This window comes from Bactrocera neohumeralis, chromosome 3 (assembly GCF_024586455.1).
Source record: "Bactrocera neohumeralis isolate Rockhampton chromosome 3, APGP_CSIRO_Bneo_wtdbg2-racon-allhic-juicebox.fasta_v2, whole genome shotgun sequence".
Classification (NCBI taxonomy): domain Eukaryota; kingdom Metazoa; phylum Arthropoda; class Insecta; order Diptera; family Tephritidae; genus Bactrocera; species Bactrocera neohumeralis.
This window is the reverse complement of record NC_065920.1, coordinates 29,927,255-29,941,596: the sequence shown is the minus strand read 5'-3', so window position 1 is coordinate 29,941,596 and position 14,342 is coordinate 29,927,255. Positions and strand designations below refer to the sequence as shown.

The 14,342-nt window shown below is 35.9% G+C and overlaps 1 protein-coding gene across 1 annotated transcript in view; it reads left to right on the top strand.

Annotated features, from left to right (window-relative positions):
* The window catches only part of LOC126753613 (neural-cadherin), a 283,478-nt gene that overhangs the window by 80,390 nt on the left and 188,746 nt on the right, over window positions 1–14,342 (top strand). Inside the window, 4 exon segments of the mRNA XM_050465203.1 lie at window positions 2,968–3,753; window positions 5,961–6,194; window positions 6,256–6,447; window positions 11,163–11,353. Coding sequence (XP_050321160.1) covers window positions 2,968–3,753; window positions 5,961–6,194; window positions 6,256–6,447; window positions 11,163–11,353 — 1,403 coding nt within the window.

The window sequence follows — 14,342 nt, the reverse complement described above, 5'->3', positions numbered from 1 at the left end:
AAATTGTTAAAAAGCGCATTCAATGCTCATTTATCAATAATATCGACTAAAGGAGGGTAATAAAAGCGCACTGTTATTTTTTTTTGTGAAAAAGAAATGGGTTACACCATATATACTATTTGTATGACGTGGTCGGTACGAGTATGCACTTCCTAGAAAGTATGTTGTCGAGAAAATGTAGGTTTCAATGTTCTTAATTTCGATTTGTGTGTATAGTTAATAAAAAAAATCTCATATGCATTCACAAAATAAAATAAAACTTGTTTACATTGAAGAAAGCGGTCAAACTGTTGTACTAAGTATTTATTTATTATCTTATATGGAAGGCATCTTTGTTAACTATGAAAAGTTTAACTGGGTCGACTTCACTGGATTTACCGAAAACGCCTTCATCGCTCTATCCATTCTTACGGACGGAAACGCAACGAACGCAACTGCTTTTTTTCATTCCGGGCGTTTTTTTACGTGGCGGGTCCCAAGCCCAGCGCATGTCCTTGTGGAGGGGATGTTTCGTCTTCTCACTTTAGCTCGCTTTCAAACAGATGTTCTTAGGCTATCCAGAGGATACTTGGTCTAGGACCGGAAGTCGTGAGCTGTTTGAGACATATGGAAAAGAATCGTTTCTGGCCGCTCCCTAGTGAATGGCAATCAAGGAACTTTCCTCACTTGCGTGAACTTCTACACATGTCTCCATCCTCCCAACACGTGCGGGATGGAATAGATACCGAGAGTTGAAGATGGACAGAAAAAGAGAGAGAGGATGAAATGCGTGAGTATAAAGAGCTTGATAAGCTGGCCGACAGGGGTAATGCTCGAAAAATCTACGAAAAGATGCGGCTGCTAACAGAAAGTTTCAAGACCGGAGCATACTGTTGAAGAAGCCCCAAAGGTGATCTAGCGACTGCTGCCCAGGGCATACCAAAATTATGTGGGGCACACATTTTTAACCTGATGAATGGCAGTGAAAATATAACGCCAAGAGAAGGCGAACTCGATTCCCCAATCGATGACAATGGAGCAGACGATCCATTTTCCGACCATGAAGAAGTTCGAATAGCAATTACCCGCCTGGAAAATGGCGGCGGTCGATGGATTGCCAGCCGAGCTGTTCAAACACGGCGGCGAAGAACTGATATCGAGCATGCATCAGCTTCTTTGTAAAGTATGGTCGGGCGAAGGCATGCCCAACGATTGGAATTTAAGTGTGTTCTGCCCAGTCCACAGAAAGGGAGACCACACAATCTGCGCCAACTACCGTGGGATAAGTCTCCTCAACATCGCGTATAAGGTTCTATCGAGTGTATTGTGTGAAAGATGAAAGCCCACCGTCAACAAACTAATTGGACCTTATCAGTGTGGCTTTAGACTTGGCAAATCAACAACTGACAAAAGAAAGATGTCTGAATTTGGTATCCCCGCAAAACTAATACGGCTGTGTAAGCTGACTTTGAGCAACACCGAAAGCTCCGTCAGGATCAGGAAGGGCCTCTCTGAGCCGTTCCATAACAAACGAGATTTCAGACAATGCGACTCTCTTTCGCGTGACTTTTTCAATCTACTTCTGGAGAAAATAATTCGAACTGCAGAACTTAATCGAACAGGAACAATCTTTTATAAGAGTGTACAGCTGCTGGAGTATGCCGATGATATTGATATCATCGGCCTCAACACCCGCGCTTCTGCTTTCTCCATAATGGACAAGGCAGCAGAGCAAATGGGTCTAGTGGTGAACGAAGACAAGACTCCTGTCAACAAACAAACGTCACTGTTGACAGTCATAACTTCGAAGTCGTAGATAGCTTCGTTGGAGCTAGTTTCAACACCAAAAAAAAAAAGTTCTGTGAAAGATTTATGATCCTTTGCGCGTTGGCCACGGCGAATATCGCATTCGATGGAACGGTGATCTGTATGAGATGTACAACGACATTGACATAGTTCAGCGAATTAAAAGACAGCGGCTACGCTGGATAGGTCATGTCGTCCGAATGGACGAAAACACTCTAGCTCTGAAGGTATTCGACTCAGTACCCGCCGCTCAGTAAAGACTGACGATCGGGTTTAAATTCAATTCATGCCCAAATGCATATGCATATACACCCAAAAAAGTGCGCGGGCTTTTTAAGTAGACAGTTTACACTGCACCCTTCAACCAACAATGCTAAATTATGTTTTATCCGACGGCTGCGCAAAATGGCAAGATACTAAACACTTACTTTCACCGATGAGGACGTTCTGAGTGTCATCAAATAAGCAGAATTAATCTGTTGCCGTTGAACACTCTTCAAATACACGATGTGTGGAAAGTCGGAAGAGTCGTCCTACTGCTGAGTGAGGTCTGCATACTTCCGGTTAAGAAACTTAAGGCACCCCTCTCCAGAGATTTTCTTCTGGGATGGTTTTGCAGAATCGATATCGTAAAATACGCCGACGAGATTTTGAACACAAAAAACATTAATATTGGAATCATCAGCTCCTTCATCGGCTTTCTTCAAGGGAAGGACATTTTTGAAGACAAAACATCACGAATCGCTTGAGTTATTCATACCAAATATACTTTTGTTCAGCGTATAATGAGTTCCCGCGTGACACTAACTACCACTTTGCATGTCATTTACAAACTTTTACGTACTGATTTATACAAAAGAGGGATCTTTCTCATCAAACTTTAGCAATAAGAGAGGAAAGTCCAAACGCATTTAGATATGTAGAAGAGAAATGACGAAAGTCAGCCAAATTGTCTTATATGACTAAATTAATAGATGCGATCTTATCCATACTCGAATATATATTTCAACAATATTTAATATCTTACTTAACGACCCATGAACTCTACATTTATTTGGCCATGTTCTGCCATTATGGTAGGATATAATCGATATAATTATACAAGTAGTTAACATATTTAGAATTAAGGAATATTTTGAATACTGAATAATTCAAAATTTTTATTTTTTTTTCTTCCCACAGTTAACTATTCGAGTAACCGATGTTAACGACAATGCGCCGAAGTTCGAATTGCCTGATTACCAAGCGCACAACGTAGACGAAGACATACCGCTCGGAACCAGTATTCTGCGTGTCAAAGCAATGGACTCTGACTCGGGTGCAAATGCAGAAATCGAATATCTAGTCTCGGATGATCACTTTGCGGTCGATTCGAATGGCATTATTGTCAATAATAAACAACTCGATGCCGACAACAACAATGCCTACTATGAATTCATTGTAACAGCAAAAGATAAAGGTGAACCTTCGAAATCAGGCACTGCCACTGTACGCGTCTATACGAAAAATAAGAACGATGAAGAACCAAAGTTCTCACAGCAAGTCTATACACCAAATGTGGATGAAAATGCCGGACCTAATACACTTGTCACCACTGTGGTGGCATCCGATAAGGATGGTGATAATGTACGTTTCGGTTTTGTCGGTGGCGGCACATCGTCTGGCCAATTCGTTATAGAGGACATAACCGGTGTAATACGCTTACATAATAAGGCCATATCATTGGATCGTGATAAGTATGAATTGAACGTCACAGCTATGGATGATGGTTCGTGTTGTGTTAATGGTGATCACACCATACACACCTCCACCGCTGTTGTTGTGGTCTTTATAACCGACGTGAATGACAATAAGCCTGTGTTTAAAGATTGCGGCACCTACTATCCAAAAGTGGAAGAGGGTGCACCCAATGGCAGTCCTGTGATAAAAGTGGTCGCCACCGATGAGGACAAAGGCGTTAATGGACAGGTATGTATACTATATATACATAATATGTATATTAAACACATGAATTCAATGCAATTGTAATTAAAATTTCTGTGTTGCCGTAAGCCGCTGGGTTGAGTTTCACAGCCGGGTGTCGAGCATTTAAGAATACGTGTTCATTAACGCTAATAAAATTTCCGCGATTTCACGTAGAACAACAAGAAAGTAGTAGCAAAGAAAACGCTGAAAATTTTGGGTGTAGTATTTTGGTTGTGGTTGGCAAAGCGCCTGTTCGAAAACGGCAAGCTATTAGTTAAATAGGACACAATACAAATTCCTTTAAGGTGAAAACGTATATTGTTGTAGTTGTTTCTCTTAGCCGGCATTGCAGCAATTTATGTAGCCAATTAATAAAGTCAAACATTAAATATGAGCCGAGCTCGAATCAACACCGTTAATTTAGTGGTCGAGTGAATGAGCCACTAACCAAATACTCAAAGCGTACGCTCGCAGTATTTTATAAACACTCAAACGATAACAATAGACTGCCATAGAAGCGAGGAAGGCGAAAGTCAGTATATTTGCGCGTAAGTGTACTTGACCAGGTTATTATGCTCAGTGAATGATTGGCCGCCAAAATGAAGAGCTTTTGAGCGCGGTCATAGCACATTTTCTCTTTTGTTATTCGAATAAAACGTATTACCGCAATTTCGTAAGCAAGTTGATTGTAATTTTTTATGCTTTTCTGAAACTTGGTAGTGAATTAATTATGTCCTCGTTAGAGAATCCAAATCTAAGCAGGCTCTTGCAATTAATGAGTAAACAATATGAGGGAAATAACTTACTCTACTAAGCGTAAGGTAAGAGGAGCGAAGTAGAGTATGCGATTTCGTAAAAATGTATTTAATGAGATATTTTTTCAAAATGTTGGAAGCGAGATACACACTTTTTATCGAATAATAAGAAAAAGTGCAAAATAGTTATGCGGAGACCTTCCCATTACCATTAAGAACTCATACTTGCAGAGAGGTGTCTTGCGCTTAGAGGTGTCTAAGAACATATTTTTCAGAGTACTAGGAAAACAAAAATATTAGATTCTTGAACCACCATTATATTGGGTAGACAAAAAAGTCTTTTCGTATTTCTAATTTTTTTTATATTTATAATGAACTTTAATGAACAAAATATGTACAATTTTGGTCAACCACTTTTTGCCATTTTTTCGCTAGAGACATTTTTCCACAAGTGTAAAATTTTTCAGGTTTCTCGGCGAAAAACTGCGACAAGTACTTTTCACAGGCTTCTCTTGAAGCTAACTTTGTTCCCTTAAGGAAGTTCTACATTGACCGAAACAAATGGTAGTCCAATGGGGCAAGGTCAGGGCTATGTGGTGGATGCATCAAATCTTCCCAGCCAATCTCTCCTAGTTTTTGCCGAGGCATCAAAGATGTGTGTGGTCTAGCGTTGTCCTGATGGAAGACGAAGCCCTTTCTGTTGTTCAGTTCTGGCCGTTTTTTTCGATTGCTTGATTCATACTCCTCAGTTTTTAACAGTAAAATGTAGAATCAATCGTTAGACCAGGCTGGAGCTCATAGTGGATGATTCCTTTCCAATCCTACCAAACACTCAGCATAACCTTTCGAGGCGTCAATCCTGGCTTTGCGACCATTTGTTGAGCTTCACCACGCTTGAACCATGATCTTTTCGCACATTATTGTCGTATTTGGTCCACTTTTCATCTCCTGTTACCATTCGCTTCAGACGTGGTTCGATTTCATTTCGCTTCAGCAAAGAATCGCACATGTTAATTCGGTCCATTAAACTTTTCAACTCATGTGGTACCCAAACATCGAGCTTTTTTTTTTGTAGCCAGCCTTTTTTAAATGGTTCAAAACTGTTTGTTGATGAATTTTAAGTTCCTTAGCGATGTCATGGCTGCTTATGTGACGGTCCTGGTCAATCTTTTCCATAATTTCATCGACTTTGTCAACGCTAGGTCGACCAGAGCGAGCTGCATCTTTCACATCGAAATTTCCAGAACGGAATTATAGCTAATTAGAAAAAATAAAACTTTTATTTGCTTGAAAATTTGTTCAAATATAGACTTAACGTAGATCTCATGTGACACACAATTGTCAGCTCTTGTAGTATAATATAGATTATTAAGCATCTAATACCTGTTAGTATTGTATTAATAAATATATTTTGGTTTCTAAATTATAAAACATTTAAAATATGCTTTCTCTCAGGTCAAATATTCAATCGTGCAACAGCCGAATCAAAAAGGCACGAAATTCACAGTGGACGAAGAAACCGGTGAAGTATCAACCAACAAAGTGTTCGATCGCGAAGGTGATGACGGTAAATTCGTGTCGGTGACTGTCAAAGCAACTGATCAGGGAGAGCCCAGCTTGGAGGGCGTTTGCTCGTTTACAGTGGAAATCACCGATGTTAACGACAATCCACCATTATTTGATCGACAGGTAAATACACATGAAATTTTCACTGGAAAGCTTACCAATAAATATTGAATTCAATTGACAGAAATATGTGGAAAATGTGAAACAAGACGCCAGTATTGGCACTAATATTTTACGTGTTTCGGCCTCAGATGAGGACGCCGATAACAATGGCGCCATCGTATACAGCTTGAGTGCGCCATTCAATCCCAATGACTTGGAATACTTCGACATACAAGCGGAGTCGGGTTGGATCGTGCTGAAGAAGCCGCTTGACGTAAGTTATTCGTTTACCAATGCACATTTATAGCTGACATGCCTTATTTGTCAATATTTCATTTGAACTTTTAGTTAAAAATATTTGATTTGCTTTAACTAACAAGTATTTAAACGGATGAATTTAGATATTTTTATGTTCAGATGTACTTTTGTGTTTTAAGAACTTTTCGTTTTATTGTTTTACTAACATCTCGTAAACTGGCATGAATTAGGCGACCAAAACCGAAGCAAAACTTAAACCAAGCTCGCTGAATTTATAATCAAATTATTTAATGCCATAAGTGACGCCACGTAAGCGTGGAATAGATCATTCATAACGTCTTAGTTTGACAAAATTATTTTCTACATATACATTTAAGTGATTTCCGAAGCAAAATTTGCAATGATTGGTGACTTTTGTTTCATTACAATTTTTGTTTGAGTTGTTTTTCTTACTATGCACCAACCTATGTTCCATTGAAAGTCTGATTTTGAGTTTTTTCACCAATAAGAAAATTCGCTATTCGATGTTATTCATGTAAAAGTCTATTATTTGATTATTATTTTTATAGTATATAACACATAAATATCTTTAAGAGATAAACAAATTGAAAATGCATTCGAATGAAACTATATGCAGTGCAAATTTTTTTAAAGCATATCAGAAAAGAAATGCAAAATCTCTTTTCTTCTCATACAAGGCGCAAGTTATGCCAAAAGTTGAAAAAATATTAAATTTTTTGAACATGAGTGCAACATCCTTAAGCTTACTTTCACTTTTTGGTTAGTTCATAGAAATTTTATTGAAAAGAGCAGCCTTCCCCTTTGATTTTTAGTTTTCAACAGAGAATGTTTTTGTATCGAAAACATTCTGAGTTAGAATTTTGTTTATAGTTTATAGTTTCCTAAAAACGCGCACGAAATCGGTGGCGGCGTTATTTACATAAGATAAATTACTAAGAACAAAATTAAAATAGATTTTTAACATTTTTGAAAACCCCATTGTTACGTAGATCAGTAATATAATTAAGAATATAGGCGAAAACTGGCAACTTTGGTGTTTTTTGGCGCTTGCAGTGCTTAGTATGTAGTTTATAGCAAAGTTAGGTCGGCCGTTTTAATGCAAGGTGGAGGTACTAATAAATTATGATACACGCATTTGTGTCTCAAACACCCACAAATGGTTGAGATTTAACATTTTTAATATATATTTAACTAAAAGTGACATTTTCCACACTGCAACAACACACACCAATTAGCAAAACAACAACAAACACTAAAGACTTAACAGCGGCAACTGTTTTCAAAATGATGCTCAAGAACGATGCAATTTTTTCGTATATCGTATTGCAGCTTATTTCAAAACAGACGTAATTGCTAACGAAAAAAAAATAAACGACACATTTATTTTTGCTTTTGAAATGATTTTTTGTACTACTTGATTTTGTGGTTAATGCATATTTTTGTTAGTAAGTAGCAACTAACATTTTGGTTATACCGAATTTTTGTACAACTAAAATCGTATTTTTGCCAATTTTTATCACTTCAGGTGATATTTCTAACTTTTTCGTTTACCCGAAAGTTAAAGTTCGGCGGACTAAAACTTTTTTGAAGGTCAGCCAAAACTTTTGTTCTTCAAGCATTTTTTTCAATATCGCGAATGCATGTGTACAAATGGAAGGGAACAAACGTATCACAAAAATACAAAAATGTATAAAAAAATATAAAAATTTATAACGATTTTTGAGTGTTAAATTGTAGCGTTTACTTTTCTGTTTCGTTAACTGCACCTTTTGATGTTATATTCAGTTTTATTATTTTATAGTTACTTTTTGTTTTAATTTTTATTTTTATTTTTATTGTTGCATATATTTAATAAACTCAATAACTAAAGCATTTCTCAATGATTTCTTTCATATATGTTTAAACTGTTATGAATATACAACAATTGTGCGTTACCACGCGCTGCATCTCAATGCAGGGTTGCTATCCAGTAAGTACAATGTATGTACGCACATGCTATCGCACTTCCGTATACAAATGTACCTCATGTCCCGAAAGTGGAGATGCTTATATATTTCTATGCTTGTCGTAACTGTACTTAGTCTCCGTTGCATAGTAACTCACCAAACCGTTAAATATGGCTAATCAAATAATGATCCATCTCATCAAACTTAATTTCGTGCGTAGAAGATGCAGTCGATAGTTATTGGCGCTTTTGGGCGATTAATTGGTAGAATGCTTTTGTGAAGCTGAAGAGTTTCTGCGACATAATTATTCGCATGGAAATAGATAATATACTTTATTCTTTGTTACCATTGGAATCAGGGAGTCAATCAACTAGTTCTATATTAATGGTTTGCCGTTGTCGTCAAGTCATGAGGTTTACTAAATTCAAAGCAATCGCTCCAAATTGCGAATATAATAACTGCCTGTCTGAGACTGAGAACTTAAAATTCGATTTTATTATTTATTCATCGAGGGTAATACATCGATTATGATGATCTGTCAATTTTTCGTTAAAAATTCCGCAATAGAAAAGTACGTATAGTAGCTATCGACTACGCCATCCTGAATGGAGCTTGCCAAAATTCTGGAACGATATGCCCATCACTTAACATCAGTGTCTATCCATCTCATTTTTGTTAACCATAAATGGAAACTTCACCTGGCGCACATATTGAAATTATAATATCTTTTTCGGGTATTTCAATAACCTTTATTTAATATATTTAGATCCAACTGTTAGCTCCAACGTATTTTAAATGTTCAAACTAAACTAATTGTTAAATCTATCAGTAAAAATAATAATCTCAGTTTTATTAAAACAGCTTCTGAGAATAAAAAAAACTTCCTAGCGTATACTGTGATAGTTACACTTCGGACTTATAAATTACTAAAATGCTTAGTAGCCAATACAAATTTGCACAGGCAATTAATTGCCACTCCCAACAGTTCGGTGGGATATCTGAAGGTATGCGCTCCCAAGTGGGACAGTCGAGAAGACTCTTTCCATACAGCTTCTGCAAATAAGGTCTGGTAAGATTCCCAACCTTTCAGCATGGACGCCAACAGGGCAATGGCTCGTTAAAAGCCCCACAACTAAGGAGAGGCTAACCTTACTGAGCGCACACAGATGTTTAGGTATCTAAATAATATCAAAATTTTCTTTTAATCTCATTATTTTAAATCTATTTCGCGCAATTTTAACGATTTTATGTTGACAGCGAATTCAGAATTATTGTTTCGCTTTTATAACTCCCAAGACTATTAACTCCTCTTTAGTTAACTCTTTCATACAAGTAAGTTAGAATTAGGTTAATCTGGTAAGCCAATAAGCCACGCATGGACCAATTTTGGTCCTTTACGATACCAGATGGAGTTGGTAGATCCAAGAGGAGTAGTCTTCCGTTAGGATACCTGCGCTTGGCACGAATTTTAACAGACTCTGCGGCCTCACTGTCGATGCCTCCTCCATTGTATCATACCGTTATATTTAGAGCGTAGTCTTGCCAATGCGGGACAAGTGCACAAGAGATCCTCCATTGTTTCCGATGTGCCATGATCTAGACATTTCCTGCGGTCTTTTCGATCGGTCTGCCTCATCCTGCTGGCATGTGTCGCCAACAGACAGTGATCAGTTAGTATTCCCATCATATTCCTACAGTCTCTTCTAACGCGTACCAATAGGAACTTTGTGTACTTCCAATCTACATGACTTTTGCAGTTTTGCACCCAGGCAGCTCGTACCATCGGGTTTTGATTTTCTTTATCATGCTTCTACAAGATCGTCGTACAACTAACAGCTTGAACAAAATACATATTATGACTTACGGCATTAAGCCTTCAACCACTGTTACTGCGCAAAATCGCCCATTACGCCTTTGTTATCGACTCTCTGCTCTTCAGACGTGATTTCCCAGCGGTATTGATATGTAAATCTCTCAAATAATTGTATATTGAGTTCAAAATATTGGCGAAAAATAATACTTACATAAACGTTGTCTTGTTGTCTTTATAAACCATTATCAAACTAATTTTATTTTAGTTTTCATTAATTTCATTTTGTTTTACTGTCATGTAATTAGTACGCATATAATTTGTAACTTTTAGTTTTATTCTTTTTTTGTATGCTTATATAATATTATATACAATTAAATACATTTAAAAATACGCCGAATTGACGTAGAAACAGTTTGCTGACTTTCATTAGCCAAAGACTGATGAAATACACAATTAAGCCAACGGACTAACTAAATTAACGCAGTTAATTACTCAAAATTTTAACGATTGTACACAACAACAACCAGGGAACGTATCTCATACGTTCTCTGCTGTGGCACAAGTTTATCGTAAAATCAAATTAGCAAAGACACACACCACACACTAACAAATCATCAACTAATACACATGTTCGTATTAATCGTAATAAAAGGTAACGTTAGTCGAGAACTTTCGTGTAACTTAGCTGAAAGCTCCTTCATACATTTAACACCACTATTCGGTCTAAACTAAAATACAATTCTGTTGTTACCCAAGCGATACTGCTAAACAAAATAACTCATAAGCCAATTTCTTACAGACTGTTAAATAATTTTTACGATTCTTTATAACATAATCACAAAAACCCATTTTTTCTTTCTACGCAACGACAACACTTTGACACCACACTGTTAACATATTGAAACTTAAACGTACGGTAAAATATAACCAATACACTCACACACACAATAGCGTGACCGTTATCGTTTACGGGTGCGCGCCTCGGATCGTGGTGAGCCACCATCCTATGCCGATGTCGATGTTGAATTAGATGTAGTCGACCGCAATAACAAGCCGCCAATATGGGACAAGAGCATATACGGTCCAATACATATACGTGAAAATGTCACTGTGGGTACGGTTGTAACATCGGTGAAGGCAAGGTTTGTATATATATAGCGCTCTAACTGTACACAAGCGTCGACAAGCTGCATAACATACATACATATGTGTAGATACTACTTAACCAAGTGCTACTTACCAGCAACAAAAATAACCAAATAAATCTAATATTTACCTGTATTTTTAACGTAACCACTACGTAACAAAAGCTTGTCGAACTTACTTACAGAACATATACTCTTATACACAAATAAATTTCCTTTTCATACTAACTTTTTAGTACCACTAACTTTAACATACTTTTAAACTGCATATTCTAATGTAATGTTAACTGATACTATTTGCAAGCAACTAACGGCAGCTTTTGCGTGAACGTAAAGGACTTTTTGTAACAAATTCCCAAACAGGGATATTTTTGTTGGTGCTAGCGCCGTACGCTGTGTGCAAAGGCGAACACACCACTGCCCATTCGAAACATTGCCGAGCGGTGAGCGTCTAAAACTGTCACTGTGGTGTAATAACCTTTGCATGGCAGCACTGGCCTGCTTGCCAGCCGATAACACCAACGCGGCGTTACGTTCACAATGGATTTTTGAATTTTGTCACTGCCTCAAAAATGAAATAAAGAAAAGATGATTATAAATACGAATAGCATTAAATGCATATTAATTTCACTGCTCTCTCCTTGCTCTCAACGTTGATTCCTCGCTCCAAAGAAATTAAAAAAAAAATTAAAAAGACAGTTTGTATTGGACACGTGTTTCCCACACATCCTCAAACGAATTGGAAATTCAATAAATTTACGCTACGCCCTGAAACCCAAGTCATAATGTGATGCCGTTTCATCTTATGAATATTGCGTACACGGAAAATTTACACGCCACTCATGAAAAAATTATTTTATTTAATAATGACACATACTATATATAACAATTATAATTAATATTTTGAATGTTATGTTTGGGTTTGGTAAACTAATAGCAGCTAACGGAAAGGTATTATGTGTTTTAGGTGTCTGGAATTTAGCGCTTTTATGTTGAGGAAATGCATATACTCATACTATTTACTATGTTTAGGCTTTCATTAGGGTTAACTTACCAAGCTTCAGGTAACTAATTTGTTTATTAACGTTGTTTTGAAGAAAAGTGTTAAAAAACAATGCCATTGAATGCTTTGTTCTGTATAAACTCTGTACGCATTTTTAGTGTTTTCTAGTTTCTTTGGTACAAATGGCCTAATTTTAAGTGAATATTTACAAAATATGCAATATTCTTACTATGCACAAACGTATTGTGTTCATTTCCTTTTCATAGTTTTGCTTTACACTTATTTTTATTTTAACTCTTCATAATTTAAAAACGCTCTTTTCTTCAATATGCATATGCTAATAACTAGTAAGCAAGTAATTATGTATATTACGGTGTACAAAACGTTTTTTAAAAACGTATTTATTTCTTATAATTTATTATAATTTTAGTTTGTCATATTTAGCATAAGAAATTGACGCTAAGCTCTTATATATGCTTAGCGTTTATTAGCAGATTTTTAATTTTTTTTTATAAATTTTTTTTATTTTTTACTTTTGCTAATTTTCAAATTCTATATTTGTTTACGCTGTTAAAAGTTTATGGGCTAGGATCGAGACAAAAACAAAGCGCATTGTTTTTAACGAAAATCAACGAAAATAATTTGCACTGCCTTAGAAAATATAGTAAGAAATTATACATACAATAAAGTTTTTTGCTTTTCACCACTTTGCGTGAAATTTTAATTTTTAACAAGACTTTTTGTAATATTTTTTTTTTTTATTTTGGAATTCCATGTATATGATTTTTTTGTTTGCAAGTTAGCATATAATTCTTATGTACATTATTTATCCGTTCGGTTGTTGGCGCTTTTGATACTTTTTTTGGTTGAAGGTATACTTTTTTTAAGCAATTTACCAACTTAATAACTCAACAACTTTGCTAAAGTTTAAAACTTATATGCAAAAAATATACATAATTTTTGTATTTTGCCCTCTTTTTTATAATTTCAAAAAAAAAAAAAACAAACAAATGAAAATCAAATCGTTAAACCATAACCACATTTTTGCGACGCTTCATTCAAAAAAAAAAAAAATCATAAACGATAAAATGAATGCTAAACAATTTTTGAAAACACGATTTGAATCATATGCCAATATGACACACAACGCGCCTGATATGCTACTGTACGAATTTACATGTGTGTGTAACAATAATCCAAATATATATATATGTAAATGTATATGTATATGTGTGTGTACCATACAGCGTGAAACATATAAATTAGAGGCAATGGCGCAGGACAAAGGCTACCCGCCGCTGTCGCGTACCGTCGAGGTGCAAATCGACGTAGTCGATCGTGCCAATAATCCGCCCGTATGGGACAATACGGTGTATGGGCCGATTTACGTCAAGGAAAATATGCCAGTCGGTGGGAAAGTCGTCTCGATCAAAGCCAGGTCTGTTTGAAAAAAAATACAAAAAAAATTGCAACAACTTTTTTTATGAAATAAACATAGCACTAGAGTTGGTTTTGGAAATTGACAACTAAACTTAAAGCTTTAATACATATATATATGTATATATATATAATATATATTATTTAGAAAAAGTATCTGTTTGTATTAGAGTATATACATTTAACATTTATAATTAATTACTACCATTTAAATTATTTACCATTTCATAGAGTTTTTATTTTTTAAGCTCTTTCGTATTTGTTTCTTGCCAAATTTATAAGTGAAGTCTCGTCTAAGTTATATATGTGTCCGTAAACTGTTCTATGTCAGCTGCACTTCTTGATCCATATCCTGAAGATACTTCCTTTGTGAAAAAATTATTTTTTGAACAAATTATCGGCGAAGATTGAAGCAAATAGAAATAATAAATAAAAAAAAATTAAATTACTAAAAAAATAAAGTAATTACGCGAACAAATTTTTTTTAGACTGTGACAACTACATATCGAAGGAAAAAACGGTGACAATGCTGTTTAAGCGCAGATT